The 24,740-nt window shown below is 41.6% G+C and overlaps 1 protein-coding gene across 3 annotated transcripts in view; it reads right to left on the reverse strand.

The window, feature by feature from the left end:
• PIP5K1C (phosphatidylinositol-4-phosphate 5-kinase type 1 gamma) overlaps positions 1 to 24,740 on the reverse strand; it is a 326,185-nt gene that overhangs the window by 177,874 nt on the left and 123,571 nt on the right. For all 3 annotated transcript variants that reach the window (XM_089687401.1, XM_089687403.1, XM_089687402.1), the window contains one exon: positions 17,649 to 17,735. In XM_089687401.1, the coding sequence (XP_089543527.1) occupies positions 17,649 to 17,735 (87 nt within the window). The remainder of the gene's footprint in view (positions 1 to 17,648; positions 17,736 to 24,740) is intronic.

The raw sequence follows: 24,740 nt of genomic DNA on the forward strand, positions 1-24,740 counted from the left end.
GCTGCCTTCTCCTATCCCGACCCCCGGCTTGTTTTGACCATTCTGCGGACTGACTTTGATACTGACCCTGCGTGTGACCTGACCACTCTCTGCCTGCCGTCTTTGTACCTCGCCATTCCCCACGGTGACAAACGCCGGTTTATCCTGCCTGGTCCTGCCGGCCTCCTCACATCTGACTCTCTTCTGATTTACACGCATCCCCGGAGGCTCCCTCTGCCACTGGTGGTATTGCTCGGAGGTCGTGACCTGGTCCTGGTTCTGCTCCAAGTCCATCCCCACCATCAGGGGCCCTGGTGAAAACGCAGACCAGGACTTAGACTCCACGCTCCGGGTGATTCCGTCTAGTGGGCTGCCAGAGGCACCACCTGGTGGATCCACAACAGTTAGTTGGCAACTGTACCATGTTCTATGAATTCGTAGTGAGCTATCCCTTTGTGATTAAAAAAACAAAAAAAACAAAAAAAAAAAAACATGGTTTTAAAATAACAAGAGAGGCATACTTTCTTCAGGCAAGGTGAATTGTTTGTTTTCCACGGCATGGCATCTTATTTCTGGATCATACTGGAAACACCATGTTTCATCACCGGTAATAACACTATCATACACCGCATTCTTCAAAGGATCAGATGAAATGAAAGACAATGTTCCTTCTAAACGTCTGTCAAGATCTGAGGCACCATCTTTGTGGAAATCTTTCCCACTCCCAAATCCCCCATTATAAATCTGCTGCACCGATTTCCTGTTCATGTTCAGTTCTTCTTCCATCATTCGCACACTCTGTCTTCAATCTGAGCGTACAAGGGTTCATATTCTGTTCACATGTGTAACCGTCTTTTGCGGTTTCGACTGGCCATTTCTTGTGTCATCGTGGACATCTTCCCACCCTAAACTGTCTATGCCATTAAAAAACACTTGATTTCTTCATGGAATGTTCACCAAAAGCTAATTATAACACAGCTAAATTTTCACTCACACTTTTTCCATATTTCACACCAAAATTTGATGTTAAAATACTGCTCCAGATTCCGGTCACTCATTTTCCACCAACAGCGAAACCCACAACGTGTTATTTCTTCTACTACTCTGTAGAAATTGAGTCACCAGGTCTGCAAAGTGAGTGCAAGTTAAAACATGTCAGAACACACTCAAGTTCGAATGGCTGTGTGACTTACCACCATAGTGCTACACTGCGGGAATTCAGGGAATTAAATTGTCACACCTCATAAAAATCACAGCGATCATATTTAAAGTGCTATAAACATTAATATTACACATAAGTATATCTGAAACAAATTTGTATTCATACACAAATCGCCAAAGAAAGACATATCCTAAGCACTAACATTAATTATATAAAAAACTGCCCTATACCAATTACAACATTAATATCTATAAAGAATATCTCAGCAACAATCTTATTAGCTGAAATCCAGCAGCGGTAATTATAGAACAATCAATAGGCAGCTGCAAAGCATAAGGATAGGTAAACGGTAGCAGAGAATTAGCTATGCAGGAAGATCCTTCAGAGAAAGCCAAAGCAAACAGCTTTTCAATTGGCTGAGACAAATATAACACTCTGGTTTGAGTCATCATAACTGGTGTACTGTCTCTAGTTGGTATTAAACCACACTGCCAAGTTCTGCGCAAATATCACTGCTTCACTAATTAAACTTGCATTCCAGCTCTGGCCCAACTGGGGCAATCTCAGTACCACAGGTTCCGTAAGGGAAAATGATAAAAGCCATACAGGAGTATCTGCTGGTCTGTCCGCAAAGTCATGCTCCCTTCAGATACCACGTTGGTCACTTTACTGGCACTCAAACATTCCGCTGTAGCTTGGAGGCATGGCCCTGATGATGTCAACACGCTCTGATGTCAATGCATTTCACCAATAAGGTGTACCTGGCTCCCTATGTGTCTTGTTTTAATGTAGCAAGTGGATGAAGGTAGTCTGTTATTTAATTAAATTGGTGATTAGGATACGTCTCTCTTTTGCGAATTTTGTATGAATAAAAAAAAGTTTCAGATATACTTATGTGCATTATTAATAATACGTTTATACCACTTGGTTTCAAATTTTGAAGTCTTGAATACAAGCACTTTAGCACAAGGCTCCTATTTTATTCTAGCACATAAGTTTTATCGCCAAAAATACTAATTCCGTAATTTGCCTCAGTTATAACATTAACATAATAATGAACCTGATAATTTATAATCTTTTAATAACTATTCATTTTAAACTTTATTTTGCTATAACACTATTTTTAGGTAATTTACAATATAACAGAGATGTGCAGAAGGTATAAAGAGGATGATAACCAAAATAAATAAAAAAAATATGTCCTATGATGAATAACCCCTACATACTTTAATAAGCTGAAATAAAGCAATTGACATCATCATTTGCTTTATATATTACAGATTAATGTGGGGCATTATTTATAGTATATCCCACCCATTTTAATTGTATTATTCTTATAGTTTTTTATACAATATTATTTATACAATTTTGTAATAATATTACTTTAGAATGGCCAGTATTTAGTTCTATTTTTTTTTAATTTTTTATTTACTCACACTGTATGCAACATTTTAGATATTTTATATAATATTTTTTTTATGGCCAATATTATTATTATTTTAGCTGATTCATTATGCACATCATTATATCGCCACCTATAGGATTTACTTATGTTAGTAATAGAGGTCGCAAGTTAAACTGTGGTTGCCTAGGAGCTTGTAAACACTTCTGCACTCTATAAGGTCCGACTGGTGATCAGCCGTTGCCATCTCTGAAGAAGTCATGTGATCTGTGGCGCAACACGTCGAACTGAACCGGGTGACATCATGGCCTGTATCCTACATTTATATGTGAGTGGTATTCTTTCATTAAATAAATATTTGTTTGATATACTACACTATGGGTGGCCCTTTTCACTATATTTTCTGAGTACCTACTGATGGTCGGGGAATATCCATTTGAGTGGTCTACAGGTAGCGCCTGGGAATTTACCAGATAATGTGTATTTGACCTATATGAAAGTATGGGTCATTAATGGAGGTGAGCAGCCACTTTGCACATTGATGGATCACAATCTAGTTGTATCACACTGGTGATCCTTCATTTTGACTGAAGATATATTCACTACGGATTTTTGTATGAGCTTGGACTGTTTATTTAAATATTGTGGACATTTAATTAATAAGTATCCATACTCTTATGCTTATTTATTCCGCACTTGGAGTACATGGGCCGCACAGAGACAATAGTCCTAACTAGTAGACACTAAGGCCCTGATTCACTAAGATGTGAGTCTATCAGCAGAGTCTGACCATTCAGGCAGACTCCGGTCAATCAATCAGTCGTCTGACCAGCGTCTAGCAAGCTCATTAACGAGCGTCTACTGACTACTTTGCCATTAGTGAATGAGGTATCCCGTCTGGCACATCTTTAGGTGCAATACCGGATATATTCGCTAGATGGCGCATAAGCGCGGGCTTTATTAACATTGGCGTTTTCCTGATAGAAAATTCTAATACAGCTGTACTATTACATTCTGAAAATTCTCTTTTGCTATTTTTTTTTTTTTTTTGCTGTTTCTCCAAAATGATCAGGAAAGTATTGCATTTACTAATGAATGTCATACATTCTATATTCAAATGTTAAACATTTTCACACTTATATCTCAAATAATTTATATACTTCTAATTTCCCAATATAGTTATATATCTTCATTCTCTTTAATCACATAACTATTCTATGTTAAAGACAAGTGCAGCGCTATAAATGCATGTGATCAATAATGAACGCATGTAAAAACCAAAAAGTGCAAAGAATTGCAATAATGATGTAAACTGGTAAATCGTGCTAAAATAAGTTCATAGAATCATTCCTGAATAATGGAATGTCCTTCGTGTGAGAGTACCAACTCAGAGAGTGCCTATGAATGGCACGTGTGGTCTCTCCGTGACGGACAGTAGTGCATGAACTCGTGAAAGGTAAACCACCCTTGGGACTGGTCTACACTCACCAGAAAAAAAGTATTCATGTGCATGGGTTATACACATCGCACATCTGGGGGTGCAGCGGTATGCTGGCAGCTATGGGTTAGTCATCCAGCTCCATCCATCCATCCATCCATCAGGGTGGGTGCCCAAATGGTCCTGGGGAGGAATTAGCTCAGCCACAGGAGCCAGAAAGGTGCTCAATAGTGTAGTACACTGTCACAGGGGTGGATGACCTTTCACGAGTTCATGCACTACTGTTCGTGGTTATATTTATCTTGTGTAATACCATTTTACTAGTCTATATCATTTGACCAGCGCTCGCTTTATCATTTTTAAACAATGTAACTATTCTACATTATAGCTCAAACTGTGTTTCCCACAGTGGTTTAGTGGTTAGAGCTCAGAACTTACAGCACTTGGGTCATGGGTTCTAATCCCAGTCTTAGCAACATCCCAAAAAAATGGAGATCAATTTTCTGGGTTGTGGCAGGAATATTGATCAATCAATTATGATTTTGCCTAGTGACTAGAAAGTGGATGAATGTTACTTGCGTACTGTTCTTCTGCCAATTAGGTCATGTGCAAGTTTCATGCCGTGTATATTTCATTGTAACTTTTTTCTCTTTTAAATCTGTCTCCTTATACAACTTGACCCCCTCCCCCACCCCATCATCACCTGTCCCATTTGCAAATCTATGGATCACCGCCCCACTCTTTAACTATCTATTTACTGATCAAGTGAATGTGTCTCATTTTCTATCAGCTACAGCTCAGATCTCACATTATTATACAATTGCTGATTGTATCTCACCACTAGTCTGATTGAATTCACAATTCCTGGTCAGTCCTGTTCCCTGACCTCTAATAACCTTTAGGGCCAGTTCACACTACATGTGTTTCAGTTGCTTTTTCAGCATCACAAACGCACAGAAAGAAGGTTATATGGTTGTCAATGTCATAGTTCACATCAGCGCTGCATTGTTTCTGCACAGAACTGTACTGGAACACATTGAAACGTCCTTGAATGTACTAAAACGCACATGTCCCTAACTACATTGAATACAAAGAAAATAGAAAAAAATAAGTGGAAGGGATACAAAAATGCAATGTAAACATGTCCAAAACGCATCCAAAATGTATTGGAACACACTAAACATGCATGCCAAAAGGGCATGAAAAAACCCCATCAGGAACACATCTAGACTGTTTCTATAGTGTGAACCAGCCCTTAGGACTTGTTCACACCATTGGTGGTGCAGAAACGCATGCAAGAACACACATTTTCCAGCACAGCAAAGAAATGCAATGCCCTATGTAGATGTGCGCAGGTACCATGATGAAAACGTTGTTGCACCTACACACGTCTATTAAAAACAGCCCCATTCACAGCCACAAATACGCATGGCACCACACTATTGTGCGGTTAGGTGCGACACACTTGGAAAATAACATAAAAATAAGCCAACATGGCTAAAACATATCTTGAAAATATGGGGACTCTGATATCCGGCGACAGTCCGTTCACGAACGAGAAGCAATTCTGCACCCTAAAACCAACATAGAGGAAAGGGATGGTCAAATTGCTGTGCTGCTTCCAAACCACCTCTGGCATGCCAGGGTCATTATGCAGGTCCTCGATGCCAGTTCTTGCCTGCGGCCACAAAATATCCACTGGCCACAAGTGAAGGTGAGTGGAGGACGTGAAGGTGGATTTCTACCAGCTTCAACCGCAAGCAGTACCACTCCTGAAAAATGAGAGCAAATAATCATTGACACGTCATCATGACAGTCAATTCTCAGTGCAGGCTATCTAGAGTGTCTTTCCTTTTTAACCATTTCAAGAGTTCAAGGAAACATTCTTGGAGCATCTACTGTGTTTGGAAAGGCCAAAGGCCCCCCCCTCCCCCAGGCACACTAATGCTTATGCAGGCCATAGACGGGGAGAAAAACAGCCGATTTTTCTTTTAAAAAATGAAAAATCGGTTGTTCAAGCGGCCGACGTTACCAGCAATGGTAAAAAAAAAAAAATCGGCCGATTTTCATCCCGTCTACAGCCGGCAAAAAGTGTCCCTGCAGAGAGCTCCGCTATTTCTTTGACAGTTCTTTGACATTTATAGCGGTTGCAACAATGTATTTGTATCCATTTCGGATACAGATGTTTTTATTCGGAAACAAATAGATACAATGTTGCAACCGCTGTAAATGTCAAGGAACTGTCAAAGAAATAGCGGAGCTCTCTGCAGGGACACTTTTTGCCATACTGGAATTCCTCTCATTTTTCATCCTTCTTCCTCTTCTTCTTCCTCTTCTTCTTCATCATCATCCTCTTCTTCCTCTTCATCATCTTCTTCTTCTTCTTCATCATCATCATCTTCTTCTTTTTCTTCTTTTTGTCTTCCTCTTGCAGGTCACTGCTCATGTGCAGATTTTTTATCAGTAAAAAAATCGGCCGATTTGCCCATCATTGCCGCGAAAATCGGCCGATCGGCAAATTCGGCCGTTTTTTTCCAACTTTACCAAAAAAAAAATCTGCCAAAATACCGAAAAACGGCCGAACAAATAGCCCACTAACGATCCGAAAATCGGCCGATTTTATTTTCGGCCGAAAAATCGGCCGATTTTCGACCCATCTATGGCCTGCATAAGATATGGTGTGGCCCTAGGGTCAATGTGTGTTTAGAATACTTCCAAAATGCACATACAAAAACACTACATCCAAATGCATGTTGCATTTCTATAGCATGTTAAACAGAAGAATAACGCACTTCCATAATGTTAACATGCGCAAGTAAAAATAGACAAAATCCACATCCTTTTATTCTGGCTTCACATACATGCATTGTGGTCTAACACCGCACTCCTGGGCAAATCACATGCAATTTGTGTGCGTTGCAATTAGAGACAAACATTTTGCACACCTCAAATTGCACCGCATCCGGGCCAAAAATGTGCAGGACCCTTTTTCAGGGTATGCACATGGGTGTGAATAGGCATGCCATCCAATTTGGCAAATCGCAATACGCTTTGTGTACCAATATTGGTGTGTTGGTAACTTCACCTAGAAAGCCGCAGCAGGTGGCATGAAGGGGTTGCGGTTGTGATGCGGTGCAGCGCTTGCACAGAAAACACTGCAAATTTCACATCGCATCTGTGTGACACCAGAATGTGCCAATATGTGGCTTGACAAAGCACAGTGGTCAGTGCAGATTATTTTCAATCCATGTTTTTTTACACTTTTCATTCACTGGTTTAACTCAGGTGATCATTAATCACAATTATCTCCGGAGATCACATGCAGCCCCTCAACCATCTACACAGATCTCTGGAAATCTATACAGATCTCCTTGAAAAAAAGTCTCCTCTCCTCTTCGGAAAACAATTGTCCTCCACCTCATAAACAGGGGGACAGAGAAGACTTCTCCTTGTAACTAAAATCAGATGAATTATCTGTGCTTAATAAACATACACCAATACTGCAAATGCATTGTACTGTTGAAGGCATTGCACACTAGAAATGTCAAATGCGTTAGTGTGTACAGTGCATGAGTGTAAAATGCTTTAGTGCACACTGCAGTGTACAACGCATTGCACACTGTAATACTCTGTACAAAGTAATACCGTGTACACCCACACATTGTAGACTGTAATGCACTGTACTCTGTCATGCAGGATGGAGCAACGCATTGCACACTGTGATACCGTGTACACCCACACATTGTAGACTGTAATGCACTGTACACTGTCATGCAGGCTGGAGCTACGCATTGCACTCTGTGATACGCTGTCCACTGTCATGCAGAATCCAGCAACGCATTGCACACTGTTATACCATGTACACCAACACATTGTAGAATGTAATGCATTATACGCAGTATACATGTCCAGATATTCAAAGATTAGCCATGAAGGCCTAGCTGGTTACCTATTTGGCGACCGCAGATAGCCGAATAACGCTACACTGCATCCAGGCAGCTCTGGGAGGGTGTCATATGACATCCTGGCAGAACGCGCTCTCCATGATTGCTGTGTCCTAAGGACACAGCTGATCACGTGATGTGGTAAAGACCAATCACAGCGGCTTTTTACCATGTGATCAGCCATGTCCAATGACACGCTGATCACCGGGAAATGCATTTGCCGGGTCTTGGCTGCACTTTCATCACGCTGTCAGAATGTGTGGAAAGTACTGCCGAGAACCAGCAGTTATCAAAGCAGGGGTCGGCCCCGATGATCAGTGCCCACCAGTGCCACCCAACAGTTCCGCCCACCTGTGGCCAGCAGTGCCGCCTCATCAACGCACATCAGTGTTGCTAAATTACCAGTTTACCAAATGTTATAATATAAACAGACTTTTATTCATTATGAGCTATTTTGTGGTTTATCGAGCAAAAAGTGAAACTCACAGCAGCAAGTCAATACCACCCAAAGAAAGCTCTATTTGTCTGAAAAAACTGATACAAATTTAAGATGGGTACAATGTGGCATGACCGCACAATTGTCATTCAAAGGGTAACAGTGCAGAAAGATGAAAATTGGCCAGGACAGGAAGGGGGTATGAGTACCCAGTAGGCAAGTGGTTAATATAATTGACCCATCAATACCCAGGAGCTAATGTACAGATAAGTAGCATGTGCACCAAGTGAGATTCTGCTAGGCCCCACCCACAAAATTACAATTACTTGTCCCTCACATGTTATAAACATATTTGCAATGGCCACAGTTACTTTACATATAAGGATCATCTCCTCAGTTGAGAACTGTGCTCTCGCCATGTCCAAATGCCAATAAAGTTATCAAAATTTTCAACCAACACAAAACCTCCAACCACTTCTCATCCACTTACACTCCCAACAACCACTTCCGGGTGCGCGCGCACCAGGTGACGGACTTCCAGGAGGATAGCTGCTCGTGCGCCATGGGGGACACCTGTTTGGCGTTTATTTGTGCACGATCGCGCATATCTATGCACGATCGCTCAGTTCTATGCACGGCTATGATAGCTTTCGCGAATGTGTGTTTTAGTGATTTTTTTCTTTTTAAACCTTGGCTAATATATATTTGTTGCCAAAGGCCAAAAATCAACATACAGTGGGGACTATTTTATTACAGTAAATCAAAATGTAGAAAACCTGTAGCTGGCTGCACAGTGAATGTGACATATTCATTAGTACATAACAATATTGTGGTGCAAGCAGGTTTTTTATTTTTTTGTTTGGTTTTGAAAAAGCCAGTTTGCACCCACTTGCATATTCACGCTCTTACAAGCTACATTTGAGCAGATTATATAAGTATACAAAGTAACTATTAAGGTTGTTCATATATTGAACATAAAATAAACACAAAAACATCGGTGAAACATTTATTGATCAAATATATCTTCATTTATTTGGTCAGCAGGAACAAGTAGGTACAGTCAATATCTTGGTGAGTCACAAAAATAGGATTGATGTGGCAAAAAGAAAACACTCCTGCTCATAAGAGCTTACAATCTAAAGATACTTCTAATGAACTGTGTGTGCTCAGGTTATAGCAGGAAACAAAGGGGAAGATGAATCAAGTAACATTTTCGTGCACATAAGGTTTACTTACACAATCATTTAGTATAAAGATCCATTCACAAAAAAAGTCTACACATCAAAATATAAAGAAAACAAGACATATGTGAAAAACCCCTCCCACCTCTACAAACCCCCTACACATACATTTGTCAGCAGGTTTGTAAGAAAAAAGCATTTGAGTCTAAATAAGCAAGCAAAATTAAAACAAGAGCAGATTTTAAACAAAACGATTGACATGTGTGAGGCTTTCAATGCAAAGAGAAAAAAACACAATCATTGTGCAATAACACACAAACACACTTTACAAGGCCAAAAATATGCAAACATTTCCAGCCCACTTCCAAACACAGCCTGAGTGGTGTCTGGGACAATTCAGCACAAAATCTCTTCTTCCCCCAAACCACTACAAGCAAGGACTTAGTCACAAACCACACGGCCTAGTAACAGGACAAATCACTCCCTACTGCACATCTTTATATAAACTAGGTTGTATTTGGAGCGTGCCAAACAAGGCCCCACACCCAATGAAGCCACACCCACCACTGACCTTAGTTTGGTCAGTGAAAGTGTTTTCACCTGATGAATCCGCTTCCTACCTGCATTAACCCTTGGTATACAGGCCCCACAAATCAGAAAGATATATACAGTGAAATGTACGTGTGCAGCATACAACAGAACATTGAGCAGGGATGTGAAAGGGAACCCCAATTGGAACCTTTATTGCTACTATGGTCACAATTCCCTCCAGATTCTCGCATGAGTTAAGACAGTCACATGACCACATCTTGTATGCAATACTGAAAATGACAAATCGATTTGACTAGTATGGTGAATTTCCCATCAATTGGTAAAACACTCCAGAAATCAAACATCACCAAACATTACACTCTGGGCAAAGCTGATTTACAAATCATGCAACTTACAGTAAAGTTGACCATTTCAATGCAATTTTCAAGACATCTGACACAGATCTCTATGCAAATTGCCACTAAAGTAGTACATGTACTACTATAGAAATCAGTGTTTGAAACGCACCCATGTGGTCACTCTAATAGCAGACAATAGGGTGCGACTTTGCAGACGATTTACAGCTTGCATGTTGTGCAAATCACATGCCAAGTCCCACTCAATGAGCACGCTATTGGAGCGTTCATATTGTTGTGGTTCAAACTTGGTAGGAGCCGCAAGTAATAATAGAGTAATGAATACACTACTTTTCATGCAATTTGCTGAGAGATCGATGTCGAATGTCTTGCAAATTGCACTTGAAATCACCATGTACCCCGACTTTGAAATCATGCAACTTCTATGCAAGTCACATGATGTGACTGTGGTGTCAATAACACCACTTACAAATCTGCTTTAATGTGACCGGGTAGCCCCCAGTAACATTGTTTGCGATTGCCATGCAATTGGCATGACAGGCGACTTGCAAATCGTAGACCAAGTCGCACCCTATTGGCCACTGTAGGCTCTGTTCACATCCAATTGGATTGTGAACTCGTGCAACTTCACTGTAAGTTGGACAATTGCCGCATCGGATTAGATGTGACAGTGGTGTTGGCCCCCAGTAACATTGGGTGCAATTTGCCATGCAAAGAGCAAGCTGCTGGCCATGCCAATCACATGACAAGTCACATCCAGGGTGTGCAATTTCAGGTGCGATTTGTGCATTGACATCGTACCTGATATTGGATATAATGAATGTGAGTGTATTAACATACACCATTTGTTGCAGCGAGAGTTCAAAGGTATTTGAGAATTGTGGCCATTTATTAGCAATTTAACATCTAGACTCAAATAGAAATCGCAATGCTACACACAATTGAAAACACAACTAGTTAGTAATTCTCTAGAAAACACAGTAAAATTGGCAACTTAAAGAGTAATTTTCAATTGCATATAGTGTGAGCGAAGCAGGAAAATCAACAAAGGAAATAAATCTTTGAAGGCGTGCGGTACCTGCCTGCTGGGATAAGGGTCTGCTATGCATTTGGGGGAAAAATGCACGCCAGGATTTGTGACAAGTTTGATGTGTGGATTCACCAACCGAGTCTTTTCTCTCTCGCTCACTCTTCTGAATGTCTCTCTTTATCACTCCTCAGTATGTATCTCTCGCTCACTCTTCTTCGTCTCACTGGCTCGCTCTTCTCTCTCGCTCACTCTTCTTCGTCTCACTGGCTCGCTCTTCTCTCTCGCTCACTCTTCTGAATGTCTCTCTTTATCACTCTTCATATGTATCTCTTGCTCACTCTTCTTCGTCTCACTCTTCTCTCTCTCTGTCAGCTCTTTGCTTGCCAAATCCTTCACAAAAGTGGGTGGAGTGTAAACCATCATTATCAAATCTATTAGTGATTCAGGCCCTTATCTTATACCATTGTATGACATTCACATAAGGTGCAGCTTTGAAGGTGTTTCAACAGACAAGGCCTCATTCTAATTCACATTTTAGGGATCATTTAGACAGAATGCAAAGATGTTGCCAGAACATGTATGTGAAGACAGCCACACACGGAGATCATGCTACTACCTCGCCGGGGTTGGGATTCGAACCGACAACCCTAGAGTTGTGAGGCAGCAGTGCTAACCACTAATCCACGGAGCTACATTGCTAACCCAGCCTGTATTTCTGTGCTGTGAATCAATCCTAGGTCCCTGGGCATGGTCAGTTTAACTAGCCAGATATCTCCAATGTGACACAAATGTTGTGCTATGTTGCCAATTCACATGTATGATGGTTCTATGTATCCCAATACAAAGGATTGCAATACTAATACAGGCGTACCTCGGTTTACCAACGCCTCAGGGAACGTCATATTTGGGATACAAATGCCAAACCATTTCAGTTAATTGGTCTGTTTACAAATGTTTGAATAATTTGGTATGGGCATGTGGCCTGGTATGGTTCAGGAGGGGGGGAGGCGCTCGCTCGTCCCCCCCCCCTTTCCTGACCTGCCGGGCTGCATGCTCGGATAAGTATGTGTTATGGATTTTGGGGGGTACCCCATGCTGTTTTTTATTTAATTTCAGCGTGGAGGTACCCCTTAACATCCATACGAGACCCGAAGGGCTTAGTATGGATGGGAGGGGGGACCCCACGCCAGTTATTTAAAGAACTGTTTCTAAATCCCTGCAATACTTTGACATTCAACTGTCAGTGGGGAAATCCGCCGACAGCTGAAACATGAGCGCTGCATTGGTTTTCACTACTAAAACGCCGCATGAGTTGATAACATAACTCATGCGGGATTGTAGGAGCGACAGCCATGAGTTAATGTTTCATCTGTCAGCGGGGTTCCCCACTGACAGCTGAATGTAAAATAATTCCCTTTATTGCATAAATAATAGAAAAAAAGCGTGGGTCCCCCCTCCCATCTGTACCAAGCCCTTCGGATCTAGTATGGATATTAAGGGGGAACTCCACGTCGAAATGTAAAAAAAAAAACAGCGTGGGTCCCCTCAATATCCATACCAGACCCTTATCCAAGCATGCAGCCCGGCAGGTCAGGGAAGGGGGGGGGGACGAGCGAGCACCCCCCCTCCTGAACCATACCAGGCCACATGCCCTCAACATGGGGGGGGTGCTTTGGGGCAGGGGGGGCTCCCCCCCCAAAGCACCTTGTCCCCATGTTGATGAGGACAAGGGCCTCTTCCCCACAACCCTGGCCGGTGGTTGTGGGGGTCTGCGGGCGGAGGGCTTATCAGAATCTGGAAGCCCCCTTTAACAAGGGGGCCCCCAGATCCCGCCCCCCCCCCCCTACGTGAATGATTCTGCGGTACACGGTCCGCAGACTCATTCACAAAAAAACTAAGTGTGGTGTAAAAAAAACACAGTACAGGGTCTTTGACAAGTCCTTTATTAAAACAATGTCCCCCGAAGTAGATCCAACGTCAATCGCGGCGGCGGCAGGGACCCGAAAAAAAAAATAAAAGTTCCGCTCCCGTCGGAGGCTTCCAGCCTTGTGAAGAAGAGGCTAGCTGACAGTTCTTATATAGGTATGGGGCGGGGCCAGCCGGGGACATCATCTGAGTGACCCGCCCCATGTCACATGCTTGCTGTTCCCGGCTGGCCCCGCCCCATACCTATATAAGAAATGTCAGACTGTCTCCTGCATTCAGCTAGTTAGCCTCAGTGGAGAGACAGGGTGGCATTTCTCAAATAGGTAAGGGGCGGGGATGATGTGCCCGGCTGGCCCCGCCCCATACCTATATAAGAACTGTCAGCTAGCCTCTTCTTCACTAGGCTGGAAGCCTCAGACTGGAGCGGAACCTTTTTTTTTTTTTCTTTTTTCGGGTCCCTGCCGCCGCCGCCGCCGTGATTGACGTTGGATCTACTTCGGGGGACATTGTTTTAATAAAGGACTTGTCAAAGACCCTGTACTGTGTTTTTTTTACACCACACTTAGTTTTTTTGTGAATGAGTCTGCGGACCGTGTACCGCAGAATCATTCACGTAGGGGGGGGGGGCGGGATCTGGGGGCCCCCTTGTTAAAGGGGGCTTCCAGATTCTGATAAGCCCCCCGCCCGCAGACCCCCACAACCACCGGCCAGGGTTGTGGGGAAGAGGCCCTTGTCCTCATCAACATGGGGACAAGGTGCTTTGGGGGGGGGAGCCCCCCTGCCCCAAAGCACCCCCCCCATGTTGAGGGCATGTGGCCTGGTATGGTTCAGGAGGGGGGGGGGGCGCTCGCTCGTCCCCCCCCCCTTTCCTGACCTGCCGGGCTGCATGCTCGGATAAAGGTCTGGTATGGATATTGAGGGGGACCCACGCTGTTTTTTTTTTAAATTTCAGCATGGAGTTCCCCCTTGATATCCATACCAGACCCGAAGGGCTTGGTATGGATGAGAGGGGGGACCCACGCTGTTATTTTTATTTTATTTTTTTTTATTGCGGACCTTTATTTTTACATTCAGCTTTCAAAATAAATTTTATCTAGACCTTCAAAATAAGTAAAATCATAACAGAAATAATTATAAAGGATAAGAAACAAAAATATAATCACTAAAACGAAGGAAATCTAATTAGATTACATGAAGATATGCTTAATGCTGTTTATTAAACACAGTAGTCGCGACCGAGTGCCGGCTGTCAGAGGAATCCACAATCAGATTCACTATTAGTCAGTGGCTAAAAAGCAAACGCCCATGGCAGAGGACTAAAATGTGTTCTGCACATGCTCAGTTCTATCTGCCAAAGACACTGCACGGGCATCTAGATTTTTACTGTGTCGATTTCCTTGAGAAAAACGTTTTTTAACACATTCTTAATTTTTTTGGAAATAGCAGATATTGTTTAAAGTGAAGTCCTGATATTTGGCAAAGCAAATTTCTAAGTGAACATGTCTCTACAGTGATTTTTCATGGTGTTAGACGTGCTTCTTAGCAAGTCTGCTTTTGTGAGTCTGATTCCGGGCGTGTGTCTTTTTGTGAATTAGATTGGGCGTCTGCTTATGGGCTCTGCTCAATAGTGAATTAGGTTGCAGGGTCAAAAATGGACGGACGCCCATGAAAATTGGGCTTAAGCCCATAAATATGCGCCCACGCCCAATAGTGAATCAGGGCCTAAGTGTGATTTTCTATTTGTAGTTATATTGAGGTAAGAATTGTGGTCAGTATTTGTCATTATGTAATGTTTATCCACACAACACTATTTACATGGAGTGAAGATTTGCAGCACTAGGTTGTGGTGTCAATACACCACAGTATTTCACTTAATTTGGATTGTAGAGTTTTGCTTTATATACATATTACTGAGATTTGCAACACTGATCTTTATTGTTGAATGGTCTGCACATGCATTCTGCAGTCCATGGCTGTGGGCATCTGCTGCTATGAATAAACTGTTTAATCCTTTCACTGCCACCAACAACATATGTCATACGTCGACAGCGGCAGGGGATTTTACAAACACTACTGGCCGCTACAAGAGCTGGTAATGTATGTATATTTGACAAGCTGCTGACTGTGGCCCAATCGCTTTCACGCCAACCGACCCCTCATCCTCACACAACCAATTGCAAGCTCGCCAGCATGTTTCCTAGCCTCAGCTGTCAAACTTGCGGACCCGGTTTGCCATGGCAGGTGCTGACAGGTAGAAGAAAGGAAGAACTACAATCCACAAAGAAGAGCTGGCAGAAAGGATACAGCAGTGGAATTTGCAATTTATTTTCACACGTAGAAAAATACAGCCAAAATAATGTCAATTTTGAGCTTGATAAACCACTGTACTAACATCATGTGGCAGAAAAAAATTGGAACTACCACCATTTTATTCTCCAAATTGTTTTTTTCTGCAAGTGTCCTAAAAGTGCAAAAACTGTGTTAGTCTTTCTTATGTTTTATTTTTTTTTGTGTGATGCAGTGTTCTCCTGTTCATTTTGCAAGGTTTACCATTGAGATCAAAGAGAGAGTGTGTTTCACCTGAAACAGAAATCTACTAAAGGAATGCAGGCTGCTTGCAGTAAGATTTTTGCATCAGCAATGCAATAATGAGAGTACAGTTTATAGTAATTACCCAGCAATGCCACTCTCCCTGTGTACAAAAAAAAAGTGATAAATGTGCTGTGGCACATGTAATAACCATTTCAACTTTTATATCACTGATACAAACAGGAAAAGAAAAGAGAAACAAGTATTTCTAATTTAAAAGGCAATACATGAAAATACAGCATTGTAATAACAAAACAAACAAAAGTTCTATTTGTCAATCCAACATAAGCTTGCTTGAAATGTTGTGAGTAGTGTTGAGCCGAACTGCCCTGGGTTTGGTTCAGCAGTGGTTCAACAAGCTTCAAAGAAGTTCAAATTCTGAACCTGAACCCAACTGAAATCAATGCTAAAATTTAAAATAGCATGGGGGGGGGGGGGGGGGGTAATAATGCACCAGGGTACATGCATCAATCCAAAAAAATAAAAATGTTAACTCCTTGCAGTCTGGAAGAAATTATTTTTTCTTAGCGCTGACCTTTACAAGGGAAAAAAGCTTTAAAACTGTTGGCAAATGACTGACAGCTGTCAAAGCAGAGGACACCCATCTCCCATCAGGGTATGCTATGTATTTTGGGAGACATTTTTTTTTTCTTTAGCAGAAGCTGGCAATGAATGTCATTTGCCAGCAATCTAAACTGTTTTTTCTTTGTAAATATAATTTTGGCTGTAACACTCTTGGCTGCAAGAGTGAAAAAAACCTGGAATGGATTTTATGGTGGTACCTCATAAGAAAACAAAAAAAAAAAAAAGCATGAAATCCCCCAGATATTCCATTCTAGACACTGTGGATCTGGACACATTTTAAGGGGGATTCCATAAAAAAATAACCGAAGAAAACATGGTGCCTTGCTGTTTACAAGCAGTGATTTCTGTACTGACTACCTCATGAAACTCCTTCTCTCAGCAATTATGTAGTTCACAAGGAAGGCCATGTGAAATGTGTGACACAGCAGTTCCTACTCGCAGGGCATAGTGGGCACGTCACAGAATTATATGAAGTAAATGTTTGGGGATCTTCAAAAAGTAAGTTTACAGTGTGGAAGCGAATAGATGATTTAACATTTTTACGATAAACTTTTGGACACTTATTAAATTGGCTGCAAACGTCTGATATGAACAAAGCATATCCCTCTATAGTGTGAACCTGTCCCAATCCAGAGCACTACCTGTCCTTTTTGTATACTTCTTGTTCTTCTGCTGTCTGCATGAGTCACTTCTGATTAGTTTTCCTGACACCAAGAGAAAAATGGTGACGGGAGGGCACAGCCTGTGACTGACAGTCTCAGCTCTGTTCTTCTGTACTGTGTGAAGGGGGTGTGTCCCTTCCCTCCAATCAGCTTCCATTGCTCTCTTTACTGACGTTAACTTCAGCTCTCCACCCCCTGCTTTTCAGAGCTGAGAGATCCTGTGGAAATTTTGCACTCTGGATGTAGGGGACAGACTGCTGCAAATAGACAGGTACAACTTATGTAGGAGGATTTGTTTCATCTCAGGCTAGTCACTTCACTGGGTATATGTAAGGGTTTACAGCCACTGTCTGTCAAATAGTGTGCAGCGCACCATATCTACAAGTATGTTTCATTGTTTTCTAACCTTCTTATAAGTGGTCTCTCCTGAAGCATCAACACCACGGTGCCCAATTTTTTTCCCAGTGGAAGGCTGCCCAGATAAAGACGAGACCTATAATTAAAATAGAACAAAGAAGAAAAATAAGTCACCAGAATGAGTGCAATGTAAGAGAATGCTTTTAAATTAAACTAAATGCGCTTTTTTTTTTCTTTTTTAAACCAAAGAATGAAAAAGTTTAAAAATGATATGCAATAATCTGGCTTGATTCAATCCAATGTGCCTTCAAAAACTACTGTACTTTTCAGCCAGTTCATATTGGCTTTTGAATGTTACCTATGATCCAGGGTCTGTGATTTTCAGGCTTCATTGCCCCTCTGCTTCATCTTAACCACACCTATGTCTCAGATGAGCAATGCCTGAAAGTTTACAGTTGAACTCCATAAAAATAACTAAATATTAAGTTGAATTACACTCCGGTCACATCGGGTATGACTTGGCATGCAATTTACTTGCCATGCAACTTGCAAATCATATGCCAAGTGGCACCCTATGGTCCGCAATTACAGCGGTCAAATCGGTGTGGTTCCGATTTCTAAAGTAGTATGTGTGCTACTTTTGGTGCGATATGCATAGACATTTGTGTCAGATGTCTTACAAATCGCACTTGAAATCGGCATCTCACCTGACACATACATATACAGTGTACATACACAGTGGTCAGCATAAATGAGCACACCAACAAATTTGTCAGAAAACCTTTACTTTACTTTCGGATTCAGCATTTCCTATGGGACACTATACTACAAAATACTCCCACAAATGCGGCCATTGACTGCAAACAAGATTTGTTAATCTGCACACACAGAAAAGTATTTTTCCTAACAAATTCATTCAAGACCATGTTGCAAAAATGAATACACCCCAATGAAAGTCCTAGGAGCAAAACTAAATTTTAGATAACAAAATCCTAATTAACAAGAATTCAACTACAGGTGAGTCTAATTATTCATTAAACAGGTGTCCAGCAGACAGATTATAAAAGGGCATTACTTAAAGAAAACCCCTTTCCATTTCATGCTGTCAGCAATGGCACCATATGGAAGAGAAATGTCACAAGGCCTGAGAAAGAAAATATTTTTTTTACACAAGAAAGATGAAGGCTACAAGAAGTTTAGCAAAGCTTTACTTATCAGTCAGAATAATGTACTGAAAGTGATATAAAAATTTAACAAAGATGGAACTGCAACAATCTTACAGAGGCGTCCAGGCCATCCACAGAAGTAAACACCTTGGCAAGAGCGTCTTCTGATGAGAAGGGTTGAAGAAAATCACCATGCAAGTTCACTGCAGTTAGCTAAAGTAGAAAGCGAAAGTGAGGTGATTGTTTCCCGTGACACAATACGGCGTATGCTGCAGAGAAATGGCATGCATGGGTGTCATCCACGAAGGAAACCTCTCCTAAAGCCCATGCATAAAAAAGCCCACCTAGAATTTGCAAGGACCCATGCTGAAAAAGGAGACGACTATTGGCACTCTGTACTCTGGAGTGATGAGAGCAAGATAAATGTTTTCAGACCTGATGGCTTCAAAACTGTATGGCATTGCAAAAAGTGAGGAGTACAAATAAAAATGCATAGTGCCTACAGTTAAACATGGTGGTGGCAGTGTCCTTCACAGATGCACTGCTTTATTTATACTACCATCACTCCGTGCCATTGGTCGTTGTGCACTTTTCCTACATGACAATGATCCAAAACACACATCTAAGGCCACTGTTGCATTTCTGAAGAATAACAGGGTGAACGTGATTCAGTGGCCAAGTACTGTATGTCTCCTGATATGAACCTAATTGAACACCTATGGGGAATTCTGAAGAAACAAGTTGAGCATCGGGATCCCCGTTCCTCACAGGACAAATGGAGCAGACTCAGTGGAATAGTATAAATGGTAACATAATTTATTTAAACATCTTACATAGTAAAATTGCCGTCCATCCTCGCTGGTCTCCGTTCTATGCTGAGACCTTCTCCAAAATGGCCGCTCTGCACCTTCCGGCCTAGCGTCTGACGTCACGAAACTGACGCGTTTCGTCACTTCCGACTTTTTCACAAGGGATCCAGACGTCCCTTGTGAAAAAGTCGGAAGTGACGAAACGCGTCAAAATCGTGACGTCAGACACTAGGCCGGAAGGTGCAGAGCGGCCATTTTGGAGAAGGTCTCAGCATAGAACGGAGACCAGCGAGGATGGACAGCAATTTTACTATGTAAGATGTTTAAATAAATTATGTTACCATTTATACTATTCCACTGAGTCTGCTCCCATTTGTCCTGTGAGGAACGGGGATCCCGATGCCCGTCATTGTGAGAGGAAGTGATTTAACTGTTTACTACTGTCAAGGATGGCATACCCCCAGTGAAGGCAACTGCATGTGGCACAAAGTTTAAGGGGGTAATTGTATATTATCCTACATGCTGAGTGGCACGTATTTGACACCATTTTGTCACTGATCACAAATTGTGTTTTGTAGATTGTCACGCATTGCAGTGGTGGTTTCACAGGACCACTAATGAAGTGGGGTGCTGTTTTTCACTTCATGTGTGATGTTTTGTCACTAGTGTGTTGCATGCTATCACGTTTATTGATTTTTATAAAGATAATGCACTATATCTAGTATGTTTTTTTGAGGTACTTTTTGGATTGAAGGGAAGATTTGGACATTGTCACAGTTGGAAGATTGAAGAAGTAAGGAGTATTATTTGCACATTTTATAATTTTATAATTTTTGGACTTTATTTTTGGACTTTTTTTGTATGTGGGACTTTTGATGGACATTATGTTAATTATATGAGACTACGGTATATGTTTGTAGATTATGAAAAGGTAGTTGGTTGTATGCACTTTCAAGGGTGAAAGGTTGACTTTTCATGTGGGAAATTCAAGAGTATTAATTTATTATTAAGTTGAGCATCACTCTCCATCCAGCATTAGGCTCTAAAAGAGGTCGTTCTTGAAGAATGGAAAAAGATAGTTGTTGCAATATGTGGCCAACTTGTTCATTCCATGCCTAAAAGACTTGGTGCTATCCTTACAAATCATGGAGTTCATACAAAAATACTAGATGTAGTAGTTTTTGTTGCAGGGTGTATTCATTTTTGTATCAACTAATTTGAGTAAAACTGAAGATTTTGTAATCAAAGTTATATTATAAACCTTACTTTCATGTAATAAGCTAAACAAATGTTCTCCAAATTCTCAGTTTTGTAAAATTATTGAAAAGTGGTCATTGAGATATTGATTAAAATCTTACTTTTCAAAAGCGGTGTGCTCATTTATACTGATAATATAAGATCCTCCTGTGCGTATATGGATCCTCGCTAACCCTAAGCTGCCGGCACTTATAACCTAAAACCAGTGTGTATGTGACTTGAAAAAAATATACAATATAGTGCAGCGCTATAAATACTATATAAAAATAAGTATACAATAAATATATATAATAAAGTGATAAGATCCTTCATGGATCTGTGGGTGTAAAATTAAGTGACAACGTGACATCCATACACACAATCATTTAAACCGTGAAAAATAAATATATTCCCAATCCCCCTTAATCTACACTTGAGGGATCTATTATTCACAAATCAATAATGCAAAACTGTGTGTGCACCCCTTGACAGGGATAATATCCTAACACAAAAGTGATAAGTGTAACACATAAACAGTCCACATAAACAGCAAAATAAAAATCCTAGACACACAAATATAATGCTTATGTACAAAAATATATAGTCCAAAACTGAAAATATCAAATCGTGCTCCAACGTCAAAATCATGCAGGTGATGTGTAATCGTGGTCACATCACAGGTGCAAATCCTCAAGTGGCCAAAATGCCCCCTCACCTCCTTACAGTGACCACATGGTCCAGCTCTCTTCTTGGATCACACCACGATCCTCACAGGTATTACTCGTCACAGGTCAATCACCTCACTCTGTATCATCAATGGTTGCACTTACTCCTCTCCTTAAAGACCTCCTCCAGCCACTGGCATCAGCAACACCGCTCACCCTTTTCTCCAAGTAATTCTGATATCCTTGTAATTAAAGATCCATCGGCTGCTACGATTGCTCCTGGCTCTCCCCTTGCACCCTTTTTACCATTGAAGCCAGGGAAGCCAGTATTTCCCTTTGGTCCTCTTAGTCCTTGTTGTCCAGTTTGGAACAGGATATCAGAAGTGTTTAGTAGCCCATCTGTGTCATTTAGAAATAGCTCACAGCGGTACCATCTGACACTCCCTGGTTATCTGGTCAGTGAAAACAACAATCATTCCGCTGTATAGGGAGAAACACAATCAATATTGATTGTTGATTGTATATTTTTTTTCAACTCATTTATGCTGAGAACTATCTAGAACAGTTAACATTAAAAAGTTAAAAGTAATAGCTAAGGCCTCTTTCACAGGTGGCGGGGGACAGTAAAAAAAAGGTGACCAAGCAGCAGTTTTATCACTCACCTAAAGGATAAAACAAATAAAACAATAGCCGAAATAGGCTGGCCACATGCAAATTTAACACGACATATCAGGTTCACAGGTGGCTCCTTCTGTCAAACTTGGCCATTAAAGTCAACAAGACCGCACAGCAACCACATACCAAAAGGTTGGCTCGCGGTGGTGGTGCATTTGCCCCACTATAAACCCCAATGCAGATCACTTTTCAGAGCTTTGACTAGTGTGAACCTAGCATCAGTGCAGGAGAAGCAACATAGGCACCCTTCAACAGCAGCACTGTAATTTGGGGGGGGTTGAACGAAGGTCGTGGGAGTATTAGATGTACTAGCAGATTTAGATACACTAACAAATTGAAGACAAACTCCAGCTCACACCTGGTGATCTGGCCAGTAACTTGCCTCCTGTATTAGAGTTCACCCACTCTGTAAGAAGAATCAACAGAGACACCCTTGGACAGCAGCACTGTAATTTCAGGGAAAAGGGGGGGGGGTGCAAAGATGGTCATGGGAGTGTTAGAAGTATTAGCAAATATAAATATATTAACAAATTGAAGCCAAACTCCAGCTCACACTGTAGCAAGCAATTACAGCAACAGTTTTTCCTCTTTTGGGATAAAGTATTTCATTGAATAAATAAGCACCCCTGTCAGTGGTAAATGGCTTGTCTGAACACTGTTAAATTGCTACATTTGCAGGAGAGCCTGTTCTGGTGAAAAACAACAGATTGGATCACCTGATGAAAGACTAAAAAAGAAACTTACACACACAGGACACTTCTAAGAATTGGTAAACTGCAATATAATAAATGTTTGCTTTTGGGTTTAATACTGTTTTAATTGGCATCATATGCAGATCAAAGGTCACCCTTTTGATTTAAGATAAATTAAGCAGTAAATACAAAATCACAATTATGTGATATTGCAGTGTCAAGCCCACATTCACACTACTGTGACATGAAACTTATACAAAATTATTAGTTTTTTGCATGTTAATGAAAAAAAACAAAAAGTTCACATGATTGTTAACGGCACCCCAAACACACCAAGCAAGATTTTTGTGGAGCTCAAAAAGGTGCATGATTTTCTTTGCCACATGCAAGCAGTTTACTGAAATGAATGAGCTGCCATTTGTGCAACGCCTGATGTATGCGCGATGCTCTACAGTAGTGTGGCTGAGGGATAAATCAAGCTTTTCAATAATGTTTACAAACACTGTGCAGACATTCCATATCTGACAGCAGCCCTGCAGGTGCAAATTACCTAGGAACAGCCTATGGAAACAGAAGGGGAAGCTACATATGCCCGGTGTACTTCCATACAATTTTTTGGGTGTAGCACCTGCAAAGCACAAGACTGGTTAAATAGTGTTTGAAACTGGTTATCTAAAGTTCTGTTGTAAGAAAATCTCCTCCGTCTAAGTTTTTTTTGTTAAATTTGTTGTGTTTCTATATTACTTGGGCTATGCTCCTCTGGTTCTTAGATTTGGGAATTAACTTGCTGATCCTGATCTCTGAGCTCATTAGTTTTAGCTTAGCTTTCTGACCCTGCCTTGTTTTCATGTGCTTGTTTGGCGTTCAACCTTTTTATAAATGCCTCTATTCTCTGACCTCAAATACTTTAGCCTTTGCGCTGTTTCTCACGCACGCACGCACGCACGCACGCGCACACACACACACACACACACACACACACACACACACACACACAGAGAGAGAGAGAGAGAGAGAGAAATGACAGAGTTACAGCAAATGGCCTGCAGTTGGCATGTGTGGGAATTCCTTCTCTGTATCACAAGCGTTTGTTTTCAGGGAAACGGATTAAATGACAAAAAGGCAGTTTGCTGCATAACACCATTGCCTGGAAATACTAAGTAAACTAGGATCAGAGCAGATAAACTGTGCCTATATATGCCCCCACATAGGTCTCAATGCTTTACTGTCAAATTTGAACCACACGTATCTTTAAGAGTTGATAAGTATAGTTTTGCACTTGTGTTGGAGATGTGGTAATGCTAAGGGCAGAGCCAAGATGTGAGGCAAGTGGGCACCTGCCCTGGGTACTGTGTTGAAGAGGGGAGCAATGGCGATGTAGATGCTTGTCTCGCTCCTCTCTGACAGGAGTGACTGCAGTGTCACTCCTGTCCAAAGAAGCAGCAACTGGCTTCTGCTGAAGAGAGGATTCCACTTTATCCAGCCACCAGCCTGCAGCGGGAGATAGAGTTGCCCGCACTGAGAATGAGAACTCCCCTCAGTCTCAGTGCAGTGGTGCTGAGAATTGAAGACATACTGTCCTAGCTCTCTCCCCTTGTCATGGGACATGGCACATGACTGAAGAGAGGAAGGAAAAGCTGCATTAATTTCAGTTGGCATGCTTTGTGAGTACAAGGAAGGAAGGGGGGTGGTAGACAACTCTGATGTAAGGGGGCAGTTACAGTGTGATCAGGGAACCTGCTGTATGGGGGCACTGTGATGGGGGAACCTGATGTATGGGGGCACTCTGATGTGGATACTTGATATAATGGAGTACTGTGATGGGGGCAACTGATCAAAGGGGGTACTCCGGTGGGGGCAACTGGTTTATGAGAGTACTCTGATGGAGACACCCTATG

Source organism: Staurois parvus, unplaced genomic scaffold (assembly GCF_062004578.1).
Source record: "Staurois parvus isolate SC_StPar_1 unplaced genomic scaffold, SC_StPar_1.0 ptg000425l, whole genome shotgun sequence".
NCBI lineage: Eukaryota > Metazoa > Chordata > Amphibia > Anura > Ranidae > Staurois > Staurois parvus.